The sequence below is a fragment of the Esox lucius genome, chromosome 6, assembly GCF_011004845.1.
Source record: "Esox lucius isolate fEsoLuc1 chromosome 6, fEsoLuc1.pri, whole genome shotgun sequence".
Lineage (NCBI taxonomy): Eukaryota > Metazoa > Chordata > Actinopteri > Esociformes > Esocidae > Esox > Esox lucius.
This window is the reverse complement of record NC_047574.1, coordinates 29,512,993-29,525,987: the sequence shown is the minus strand read 5'-3', so window position 1 is coordinate 29,525,987 and position 12,995 is coordinate 29,512,993. Positions and strand designations below refer to the sequence as shown.

Below are 12,995 nucleotides of genomic sequence, written 5' to 3'. Positions count from 1 at the left end.
CAGCCCAGCTTGTAATGTTTTTTTTGTTTGTTTGTTTTTCTACATTGTAACATGTCAGAGACATACTCAGTAGAGTAGGTGATGGTTTTCTAAATCAAATTTGAAAAATTGTATACATTGTGTGAACATAAAGCCTTACAAACATATTCATTAAGCTTTCATTGGAGCAAATTGCTCTTCCCCTTACCTTTTAGGATACATTTAATTAGATCATGGACCAATCTGGTTGATTTCACATTTTTGGAGCTGCATATAGAGTATATATATGTATGAGTTCTGAAAACAGGAGACTATTGCACTGTGAAAGCATTACTCAATCTTCCTTGTTTTGACATTTATCAATGTATGAATTAATATTTTCAACATTTTATAACAGGCATCTTAATTATGTTTTTTGACAAGGTATGTTTAAAAAAAGAAATGTGGCCAGTAAGCATCAAGTATATATATTAATCACTAGGTGTAACAACATACTGTTGGAAGACATGAATTCCATGCTATTTGATGTTTGTCTCACTTTAAAGGTAAGTAAATGGAGGTCATGCAGCACAACTGTGTTGTGTTCTTAAATCTACAGTTTCTCTTGTAATGTTGATGCATATGAGTTTTTGTTAAGCTCTCAGTTTTAATTTGAAAGTAAAATTTTTCACAAATTGTATCTACAATGTATGTAAGGCCTAATACACTAACATAGGGCCAATAACAGTAGGTAATCTCATTTAAGGTTTATTTGAATGTATTGGGAGTATTTGACAGGGCTGCTCAGTCCATTTCTTGGAGTGCCAATTGTTGGTATTCATGCCAACCCCAGTTAGGACTAAACTGATTTAGCTTTTTATCTGGCTGATTGTTATAATCAGTTGTGCTTAAAGAGTGTTGAAGACAACATATAGGACGGTTGCTCCCTAGGAACATGATGGAGCATTTCTGGTCTGTTTACTGGATTTAAAGCATATCCATAGCTCAATTTTTAAGCTATTTTGGCCTCAGGAGTCACAGAGAGAAAGTATTATAATATATTCGATAAAATTGCATGTGTCCGAATATTATCAAAATAATGAAAAGCTTTATATAAAAACAAGGGGCCATTTCTTGTAGTCATTGCATAAATTGGAACTACATTGCCCTGCTGCCCCGTAGGCTCTGCTTCATAACAAACGTTGGAAAGTGTCGAAAAACCATTCACTTCCCCATACAGCAGCTAGTGTACATGGAGCGAAGGAATGGTGGGTATAAAATAAAATGTACTAACCTAAATTCACATTTATGAAGAGTTTCCGCCGAACTTGCAGCGCTAAAGCATGGAGGACATGGAGGAAGATAGTTATGGTTTAAATGACGACCACAACCATAACTGCTATGAAAACAGTGCAAGTGGACAAGTCCACTGTCGTAGAACCGGGCTGTCAGATGTACCCCAGCGCCTAACATTTTCGCCGGTTCTGCACAGACGAGATGTAACCACGCAAGGGAACCACATAAGTTGTTCCAACAGCGGTCTAAAGTTCATGGATTCAGACTCGAGCAGCGTGAGTAGTGACACCAGTGAGACCGAGAGCCCGTTGTCGAGTTCCATCGCAGGGAAATTGACCCTGAACTCGGCCTCGAAGTTCCGTAAGTTGAAAACTGCAACATATTACATATCTTAAATAAGTATGCTATTGCCTTAACTTTGTCCTAAACGCCACTGTGGTAAGTTGGCTACGGAACATTATAACCTTTGTACCCTAGCTGTGACTGTTCCTGTTTAGAATTCATTGTTTTGTGATGTTAGATGAGCTAGGGCTTAATGCGTTGTGAAAGTGATCTCATCGTTGTCAATGTGTGTGTTTAGTAATGAATGTAATGACGGAAGAGGACTATAGAACTACATACTGGCCCAACCTGGAGAAAGCTATTGACCACTTGCTGATTCAAAACCCCATGGACCACATCTCAATTTCATATGAGCAGATCTACAGGTGAGAGATTGTATTGATTATTTTTCATATAACTTTGAAAGAAATCAAGAAGGAACTGACATAGTGATGCGTAAGAATTGAACGCTGATTATGTTTAATGCTGCAGGATATCTATAGAAATGTATTATTCCCCCATCCATTGACGGTTATATTCATTGTCCTGTGTAATGTATTTTTCCTCTCTTTTTCAGTTATGTGTATAAGTGTGTTTGTCAGCAGCACTCTGACCTGCTGTACAAGGACTTGATGCTGAAGATAACTACCCATCTTCAACAAGTCTCATCTGATTTAGATGTAAGTGAAAACATGAAAACATGAAAACAAAACCAAATTTGCCGTAGTAACCAAAATGTCTCTATTACACTGCTTGTATTTGAATAATATCCTGATATACTGCTTTCGCAATTATTACATTATTGCCTGATTGCGATTGTTTGAGCAATCTTTTTGCACAATATTTTTATTCCAAAATCATATGTTTTGGAATAATGGAGTTCTACGCTAATGTTAGAAACGTCTCAACAAATCCCATGAGTTTCCATGTCTAGACCAGATGTCTAGACCAGAGGTGCACAAGAATGTTTGACAGCTGTGTGGAAAGTTATATGCGCAGGTCATTTATTGAAAGTCATTTTGATTCTTAATTTCAGTATGTTTAAACCCAGCTCAAAATTGTTTTGCAATATAACTATGTAATTTCTATTACTATTATTTAATAGACAAATGTGTTTGTCGCCTATTCGTCCCATCAGCTCTGATCGACAAAAGGAAAAAATCACTCAAGTGTGTGAAGTCGAATTTTGTAATTTCCATTCATATTTTATAATTAGATGCATTGAAATGTATGGATAGAAATAGGGTAACTTGGTGGGGAAACGCCCCCTTAAGGAGAATCTGTATTTTCTGACTCAAAAAGCAATGTTTGGTCAGATTTCTATATGAACATATAAACTATAGTCAGACAAATACATTTAGAAAAAAACATATTGGGCAGAATTATTCTACTTATTGCAACTTAATCAAATGCCAAATTATGTAAATGGGGCATTTTACCCCTTTTTCGGGGCAAAATGCCCTTCCCTATGGGGTAAAATGCCCCCTGGGTTTTTTTTTGCCGAATTATTAATACTTATTCCATATTTAGGTCTCAAACTCATTCTATCAATGTAATCTATAGCACTGAAAATATTTCAGTCTTAATAGAAGTATTTATGTGAGTTAACACAACCAACTGTAACTGAAATTGCTCATTCCAATATCCAAAGACAAAATGCTATGTATAACGTGTATTACAATGTCAAATAACTTGAAATTACTATTTTTGTTTTTGTTTTGTTAACAGTGTGAAAGTATTAATTTAAAAAACATGAAATCAGTAATATTGAGCAGTTCATTAGCAATATCAGTCCTAATGATAGGCCTATTATATTATATGTTCACATATGCTCAGTAAACTAGCTATTAAACTAAACACTATATATAGGCTAAACACTTATATTAGGCTATATCTTATTAACTTTTGTTATATATCAGTAATTTTTTTTATATTTTACCAATATATTCTCATGGTTAAAATACCCCCTGGGCCATTTGGCCCTAAAAGAGAAGTACGTTTAGCCACAAACATGATCATAAAAAAACAAAAACAGGATTGCTGTAATAGGTATTATAATTTTTTCCCCCCTGAACATGTGGATTACTTAGCCTAAGGCCTTCCTATAGACATATCAAAAATCCGTTTAGAGGTCTAACTTCATCACATGACAGTGTTTTCTAAATGACAAAAAATAAGATCAACTTATGTCAAAATAGTTTTTGTGGAATTACTTGCTCAAGTAAGATGCTTCAACAATGTTTTCTAGATTAACTAGAATAGTGGCAACCAAGGAATGTGTGGAAATTAAATTTGCTGTACTTTTGTGGTTTGGTGGATTAAAATTGGGGGGGGGGGGGGGGTGTTTAACCCAGGGAGGTGTTTAACTCCAAGGCCAAAAAAAAAATAATGCTTGCACATTTGTTACTGAATTAATCAACTGAGCATTGAAACATGTTTTAATACATTAGAAAGGCCTACATAGTAGTTTTAGAATAAGCTGTTTCAAATTACTATGCTACAATATTATGTGCAGCTGAGCGAGAGGTGACACCTCATGATGCGCAAGAAAATTTAATTGTCATTGCTTGGCGGTTGCATTTTGTGAAGAGCAATCATTCATCCACAACATGGATTTAGTGGTAGTTCAAAAGCTGGGCACAATTGCAGCGCTCTGTGCACATTTTGGTTTTAAGCCAAATGAAAGAGGTGAGCCCAATAATTTGGAGGAGGTGAATTGTTGGATTTGCTCCAGAAAGGTGGCCCTCAAATGTGCGAACCCCATTTCTGAAGAACAGTAACAATATTGACAATTAAATCATTAATTGTAATTATTTGTGTAAATACAGTTCACTCTAATGTGGTCCTTATTCTCCAATCAGATCAGTCCACCAGAGAATTTCATTGAGAACTTCAACATTGCTCTAACTCGGTACATAGATGCCCTTCAATGCATAGTGCCTGTATTCATCTACATGGTATGTATCCTAATTAGTAGGCCTTCATAAAATAATTTCCCCGACCGTTTTCTGAACACAGAGGGCAGACCTTAATCATGTACTACTTTCATACACGTTTTTTCTCAGAATAAGTTCTACATTGAGACAAAGCTAAACCGAGACTTGCGGGAAGATCTCATGAAGCTATTTACTGACAACGTCGCAGGAAATCATGTGAACCTGTTAATATGTGAGTACAGCGGACAACGCCCTTCAGAGGTCAACTGACAATGCCCTTCAGTCAGAACCTATTGAAGGTTTTTAGCTTTGGACTCATCTTGCACAGTTGTTGTTGATGCTTTCCTCTCTTTTCTTAGCTCTTCTTATTGAAGCCCATTCCAAGCCTTTTCAAGTTAGACCTTCAACAATGGCCAGTGTGGTGAAAGGCCTGTATACTCTTAAACCGGGTGAGCCTTGTCCTTTCCATTCGGTCTTGTGACAAATTAGCAGGTTTTCCCACTTGTAGGGGGAGAGTTAAACGTATAATAAAACATGACCTATATGCATTATGACCTGTGTTACAATGATGATCGGCTGCCTGTTTCAGATTGGGCACATTTAGCCCCAGCTCTGTTCTCTGGGTTCATTCCTCAAATAAACCCCCCGACTGTGGAATCCCAGCTCTCTGACTATGCTGCTCGTGACCAGAAACTACAAATGGAACTCTCTCTGAATGGCTTTCCAAGGTGAGTTCCATAAGTCAGTGATTAGGAACCTTTTTTTTTTTTATACCTCCTACCAGTGTTGTGTTAATTTTTAAATGTCTGTTACGGTAAAATTATTTTCCAAAAATGTTTCCCCCAGTACACATTATGCAGGCGTCATTGTTATTACAAAATAAAAATGAATCACAAACACAATTGGGTTAGGGATTTATTTAGATTTATTTCGTTTTGTACTACCATTTCTATTTTAAATCCTTGCATAAATATGCAGTGAACTTATTGAGTGGTTCTATAGAAAACACGTAGTGATCTATAGAAAATCATCATACCCTGTCAAAATCCTTGCCTTTTGAAGATTAAACAAAAAAATATTCTGAACAATTATTAAAATTTGATTACTGAAATACCTGGTTTGGATAAGTGATCAGCCTCTTAGAGTAACCATTATAAACTTGCTCAGGTACAGCCAGTCAATTCCCAGATCACACACCATGCTAATTGCCCCCAAATTGACATCAGTTGTAGTGGTTTTGATTACTTCATAAGAAAACTGGCTGTTCCATAATGATTCCATTACCAGTATTTCATAGCAACGCAAAGAACACACCATGGTTGGAAAGGTGCTTTCAAAGGGGCTCTGTGAAAAAGTTGTGTAAAGGCACAAGTTAGGAGAAGGATACAAAAATATTTCAAAGGCTTGAACTATCCCTCTGAGAACCGCCACGGGATGCACTGGAACCGCCACAGGGTCAATTTTACCCGTAGACGTTTTTCAATTGTACATAAGTACTACGTTTGATTAAAATATTGAAGTCCTCCAGCCTTTGACTTTTCCTAAAATTGTGTTGTGTTGCACTACCTATTGTTAAATATAGTCAGAAAATATGGGCATTTATACCTATAACCGCCCCGAGGTAAATCTTACCCGTATAAAGAAAATATATATATTTTCGCGCAGTTTGTTTAAACATTCTAATTAACTAGGCAACAGCATTCAATGTTTGTTTAACCGTGCGAAAATAAATGTGTGTGTGTATATATATGGTCTAACAGTTATGAATTACCTCAGATCACACACTAACAGCTATTTACAATGGATAAGAGACCGATATATGGATTCCAAAATGGTATTAGAGTTACTAATGGAAATGAGTGATGATTACCGAGCGTCTCTGTGCCACTCGCTGGTACCGAAGAGCATAGGAGAATCACTTGCATGGTGAAGGCCCAATGTAAACAAAATAAAATCTTCACCATGTGTCTGAAGTTCGGCAAAGCGGTCTGTGGGAAATGCACGTTCAAGGTGCTGAATGTCTGTTCCAAGTGTGTTTGAGTAGCCTATTCATGTGTTCAAAATTCTCACAAAAGTTCATTGTGTGTAAAAAATAACTTTTTTTTTTGTCAGGTTAGCATTTATTGTTTTAGGCTTTTGCCTATTTGGTCATTGTTTTGGCCATAACTACTGTCACTGTTCCGCTGGTGCAGCCTCACGTTCATTTAACACGTCCCGGAATCACATGGTTTGTTCTTGATTTTTCACACAGCCTCATCGTTAGCTTCATCGCTGTATGTTCCCATCTGCTTTCCCTGCCTTTGTCATAGCCTGTTGTTGCTTGTAAATGGTGAGTTTGTTTTTGTGCATTGTCGCTGTTCGTGTCAGCGTTGTTTATCTGTATTTGAGTAGGCCTAATGCGTTCGGTGTTTTGAATTAAATCGAACATCGAATAAGTAACCTCTGCGACTGGTTCCTCCTTTTCACCACCATTGTTACACTTTGCCTACTCTGTTTTCAGGAATATATATCTGCAATTTGATGCTATAAATAAATGTAATGGTTACCTCAAGGTTTTTGGTGATGTTCACTCCACTCATCGTAAATTATAAATTAAACTAAATTAGTGATTAGATACCTAAATTATAAAACAAATCACCAAAACACACGTGTTGATTAAACAAACTCATTTCATGACTTGAGACATTATTTTGTGAAGACAATGCCTTAATACAGTATGCAATCACACATGGGTAAATTTGACATGCGTTGGCGGTTTTAGGTATACAGCAATCTCCGGCGGTTCTAGTCAAGGCCGTAGCCATGGAGTCAACATTGGAGGGGACGAAATCTCCCAGGGGGTTAATGGTCCTCCTCCAAATAAGGACTCGTAACCATCAATATTTGCACAATTTGATAGTGCTGTGTTGATGTTGTTCCAAAGACACCATAATACATTTTGCTCCAGGAACATCATTTCAACTGACCTGTAGTTATTTGGTTACCCCAGTCCAAAGACAGAATATTCCCCTGCCCCCCACCCTTTGCCCTAACCCCAACGTCAGAGACACCTGTGCCTAAACCTAACCTTAGTAGCACCTGTGCCTAAACCTTACCTCCGTTGTGCCAACATTTATTATGATGTTGTAGGAACAATACCAACATGGCGATATCAGATGAGTCATCAATATTTGCTCCTTTTCTTACTCACCTCCATGTCACCTGCTCTCCCTGCCCTGTTGGCATCCACATGCCCTCTCTCCTCTCCTTTTACCCTGAACACACCAGAGTGAACATTAAATTAATATTATCAGTCAAAGTGGTGTTTCTTGCCATGATTCAGGAATGGATTACTAACCATTTCTGATCTGAATGGTAATGATTATTATATCAAGAAACATAAACTCATCTCTTGTACTACTGTGTAGTTCTGTCATCTGACTGGCACTCATTTTCTCACTGCTCTCAACTTTTCTGAGGCTGCCCAATAAACTGGTGAATGTCACTGCCACCCTTCCTCTTGCTAGTGATGACACTCACTGTGAATGAATGCTGACTAATCAATCTGCTTGCACTTTAATCAAACATACATTAATAATGCTATTTATCATAAGCATGTACAGCTATACAGTATATATATGATTGTGCAATAAATGAAAGCTACTACTGTCTACATAAATTACACATGCAGCGCAACACACAGTGGGGAAAATAATTATTTGATACACTGCCGATTTTTCAGGTTTTCCCACTTACAAAGCATGTAGAAGTCTAATTTTTATCATAGGTACTCTTCAACTGTGAGTGACGGAATCTAAAACAAAAATCCAGAACATCACATTGTATGATTTTTAATTAATTAGCATTTTATTGCATGACATAAGTATTTGATACATCAGAAAAGCAGAACTTAATATTTGGTACAGAAACCTTTGTTTGCAATTACAGAGATCATACGTTTCCTGTAGTTCTTGACCAGGTTTGCACACAATGCAGCAGGGATTTTGGCCCACTCCTCCATATAGAGCTTCTCCAGATCCTTCAGGTTTCGGGGCTGTCGCTGGGCAATACAGACTTTCAGCTCCCTCCAAAGATTTTCTATTGGGTTCAAGTCTGGAGACTGACTAGGCCACTCCAGGACCTTGAGATGCTTCTTACGGAGCCACTCCTTAAATGCCCTTGCTTTGTGTTTCGGGTCGTTGTCATGCTGGAAGACCCAGCCACGACCCATCTTCAATGCTCTTACTGAGGGAATGAGGTTGTTGGCCAAGGTCTCGTGTTACATGGCACCATCCATCCTCCCCTCAATACGGTGCAGTCGTCCTGTCCCCTTTGCAGAAAAGCATCCCCAAAGAATGATGTTTCCACCTCCATGCTTCACGGTTGGGATGGTGTTCTTGGGGTTGTACTCATCCTTCTTCCTCCAAACACGGCGAGTGGAGTTTAGACCAAAAAGCTCTATTTTTGTCTCATTAGACAAAAATATGACCTTCTCCCATTCCTCCTTTGGATCATCCAGATGGTCGTTGGCAAACTTCAGACGGGCCTGGACATGCGCTGGCTTGAGCAGGGGGACCTTGTGTGCGCTGCTGGATTTTAATCCATGACGGCGTAGTGTGTTACTAATGGTTTTCTTTGAGACTGTGGTCCCAGCTCTCTTAAGGTCATTGACCAGGTCCTGCCGTGTAGTTCTGGGCTGATCCCTCATCTTCCTCATGTTCATTGATGCCCCACGAGGTGAGATCTTGCATGGAGCCCCAGACCGAGGGAGATTGACTGTCATCTTGAACTCCATTTTCTAATAATTGCGCCAAGCTGCTTGCCTATTGTCCTGTAGCCCATCCCAGCCTTGTGCAGGTCTACAATTTTATCCCTGATGTCCTTACACAGCTCTCTGGTCTTGGCCAATGTGGAGAGGTTGGAGTCTGTTTGATTGAGTGTGCAGACAGGTGTCTTTTATACAGGTAACGAGTTCAAACAGGTGCAGTTAATACAGGTAATAAGTGGAGAACAGTAGGGCTTCTTTAAGAAAAACTAACAGGTCTGTGAGAGACGGAATTCTTACTGGTTGATAGGTGATCACATACTTATGTTATGCAATTAATTATTTAAAAATCATACAATGTGATTTTCTGGATTTTTGTTTTAGATTCCGTCTCTCACAGTTCAAGTGTACCTATGATACAAATTACAGACCTCTACATGCTTTGTAAGTAGGAAAACCTGCAGAATCGGCAGTGTATCAAATACTTGTTCTCCCCACTGTAAATGACTGACACTTTACACTGACTTCTTTTGGGTTTTCTGACATTTTACTTTATAAAAACAAACGTTAGTTGAATAGACACGAGCACCATTGTTAGTCGCTGGGTGAATGTGTGGCTAATTCACTCTCCAGGTAATTTAGCTATGATAGGGGATGGTTGACTCGCAAATCTGTTGATGGACTTAAAGGCAGCAGTCAATCGCCACTCACCAAGAAATTTGACTAACCTCAAACAATTCTGCAAAGGAGAATGGGCAAATATTACTCAATCTAGGTTTTCTAAGCTAATGGAGACATCCAAACAGTTTGATGGCTGTAGTTAAAGCAAAAGGTGGCTCTACGAAGTATTAAATCATGAGACTGATCACTTTTCCATTGTTCTAGTTTTCTTTTATTTATTTATTTTTCTAAACTGTTGCCTTTTAACGTTACTTGAATGTTGTAAGGCAGAATGTGTAAATAAAGCTGGAACAAAAAATATATATTTTTAATGGGATTTGATTTCAGGCTGTAAGGCAAAAAAGGGGGGATCACAATTTCAAAGGGGGGATTTTCTATAGGCACTATAAGTGCTTTGCAACTGAAAAAGACAGAAGTGTGGTAATTTAAGACGGTAATGATGCGGCAGTGCTTGCCCAGAACAAATGTGTTGGAAATTGGAAGTAAATTTCCTTAATGGGCACTTTTTTACACATTACCTCCTGTGTGTATCTGAACTTGCACAAGCCCAAATGTTTGAAATGTTTTTTTATTGGTAATTTAATTTAAAAGAAGTATGAACTTTTGAGGGGGCAGTTCTGTTCACTATTTGAGTTAAGATGCCATTTCACTGGAGAAAGCAGAAAGCATTCCAATGATTGAAACAGCAAGTATGCATCCGCATGTATCTGATGTTTTCTGGCCGAAAAATTATGACATGCAATAAAAAAAAAATCAACAGACGCATTTAATATTTTTATTATCAAAATGTTTCTGTGTAGTACATGACAGAATATCAAGTCTTGATGTGTGATCATTTTTGAAAAAAAATTCTAGACATGAAATGCTTAAGTACTACATTTAAGGGAAAAAAGCAAAAAGAAAAATCCTCTTTTATAAGAACACATCTTTTGTTATTAGACAATAACTAATTACATCCCCCGTTTTGATAGTTTTTTCAGTTTAGTAAGTAGCCAATGAACAAAACCCTGGATATCCTTCTTTTGTTTTGCAGAGGTGACCAGTCTCGTAAGAGAGCCAGCGAGGAGTCTGCATAGAGTAAGAGAGACACGGCTTGTTATTAATTAGGAATATTTGACTTCATTAGCAGTGTGGTTCATAATCATTATGTACAAACTAATTACGTGCAAAAATATGATTTACTCATTACTTGTTTTTTGTTTGCAGATGCTTGGACGTTAAGTTACAGGTCTCAACCTTAATTCACAAAACAGTGAATGACTAAGATTTTCCAGTGCTGAGTGGAGTGGGTGAGCATAAGCATGGGTGGTGTTTTTTTTTTTGTAACCATAGGAGTCGTTGTGGGCACTGATTTCTTTGCCTCTTCTGAAAAGCACAGTGAATTCATAATGGTGCATACTGGTTCTTTCAGCTTTTGGTAATGAATCCTTCTCCATTATTGTATAGGTCTATATGATTTGAATGGGTTTGTTCTTATTTCCTCCATCAAAGTGTGCCTTCTGCTCTGATTCATTGGAACATTCAGGATACCTATCAGATGCCATTTACCAGGTGGATAGCTGTGCCCTTTTCGACCACGTGTACTGTGTCCACCATGGGCCGTGTTCATTAGGTTGTGTTGCGAATAAAAACAACAACAAAACATTTTGAAATACATTGGAAAAGGGGGGTTTCTTATTGGACAGATCCAGGTATGCCCTCCCTATTTCAGTCTGTTTTTTCTGTTTGGGTCGTAATGAACATGATCCTGATCTCGATTTGGTCTGATAACTGACTTTCTTCTGCTGCTGCACAATCTGTTCTGCTAAACACTTGATTTATATTTGTCTGGTCTGTGTAAATAATATTGACAGTACTCTACTAATGATTGATAGGAAATACTTTTGTCACATTGTAGCAGTTAGGCCTCTCTTAATTCTCTCCAGTGATTTTTAACCTAAAAGAAGTTATCTTACTCTCAGAAATCTCGGCACACGAAACCAAATGTCCCATTTCTTGATTATACACTTCAAAATGGAATCCATAAAAGGACAAAAGAGTCGCACTATCTGCTGCACCAGTGCTACTGTTTTGTTGGTAAGACTAAGCAAGGCCCAAAATGCCGTATGGCTGCTCCGCTGTCAAGTGTTTGATGATGTTTGCGGTCAAAATAAACATTGTTTGTTTGCCATAACCTCTTTGTTGTTTTGATATCGCAAATGGCCATGCCAGTTTCGCCATTAAGGCTTTCCAATTTAAATGTTTCCATTTCCTATTGACATCAGAACGTTTCGACAGCAGTTCATTCCATTTAGGTAGGCACTGGATTCTAGTGCAATGTTTGGTCCAAATTAAACAAGCCTTTGGAGATCCAATGGTTTATCTGGAAGGTCTTTAAGAAATGTCTGGTGGGACAAATGCTTTCATAAGGAGTGTAACTAGCAAACAATGCTTGTTCTGTTACAATTGGACTTCAGCATGTTCAAACGTTATTATACCAAACATTGGAGTATGTGAATTATGGAAATTAAAGAACTTCCTTTTTTCTAACAACATTTTAGGTTTAATTGCATTGTTGTCGAAACCTGATTGTATTTTACAACCATGCCAAAGATTATAGCCCTTTTTTTTTAAATGGAAAATTGCATTGTGATTCCATATATGATAGTTAATCTGCCCACGTTGCTACTGTAGCTGCAATATTCTATCAATTGTACCAAGTCGCAGAGCCAATTAATTAGCATCAATGATTACAAAAATAGTATATGTATTTGGTTACAATAATGATGTCAGATGATTTGGGCAGAGGTTGAATAATACCAGTGTTCTTTACAGTCTCTCTGATGATGTAAACAGATTCACAGGTGGGTTGTAATGATTGATGTATACAGTTTACGGATACATCTCTTTGCACTGTTTTAGGTGTAATGTAATATTTGGGATTGGTTGTGAAAGTTTTCCTTTGAGGAAGTGAAGATGGCACACTCATTGTCTTATGTACAGTTCAATAAACAAATCTTTCAAAGGATATGTTTTATTTTTTTAAGTTTAATCACTGGGGATTGGTGGTTGCTTTGGTA

At 37.7% G+C, this 12,995-nt stretch overlaps 1 protein-coding gene across 1 annotated transcript; it reads left to right on the top strand.

Annotated features, from left to right (window-relative positions):
• Window positions 1-1,146: 1,146 nt before the first annotated feature.
• Window positions 1,147-12,943, top strand: cacul1 (CDK2 associated cullin domain 1). Its single transcript, XM_010901508.5, has 9 exons — window positions 1,147-1,614; window positions 1,835-1,961; window positions 2,153-2,255; window positions 4,437-4,532; window positions 4,641-4,743; window positions 4,871-4,960; window positions 5,101-5,239; window positions 10,970-11,013; window positions 11,143-12,943. The coding sequence occupies exons 1-8, from the start codon at window positions 1,302-1,304 to the stop codon at window positions 11,010-11,012; spliced, it is 1,014 nt and encodes a 337-aa protein (XP_010899810.1). The 5' UTR covers window positions 1,147-1,301; the 3' UTR covers window position 11,013; window positions 11,143-12,943.
• The last annotated feature ends 52 nt before the right edge of the window (window positions 12,944-12,995 follow it).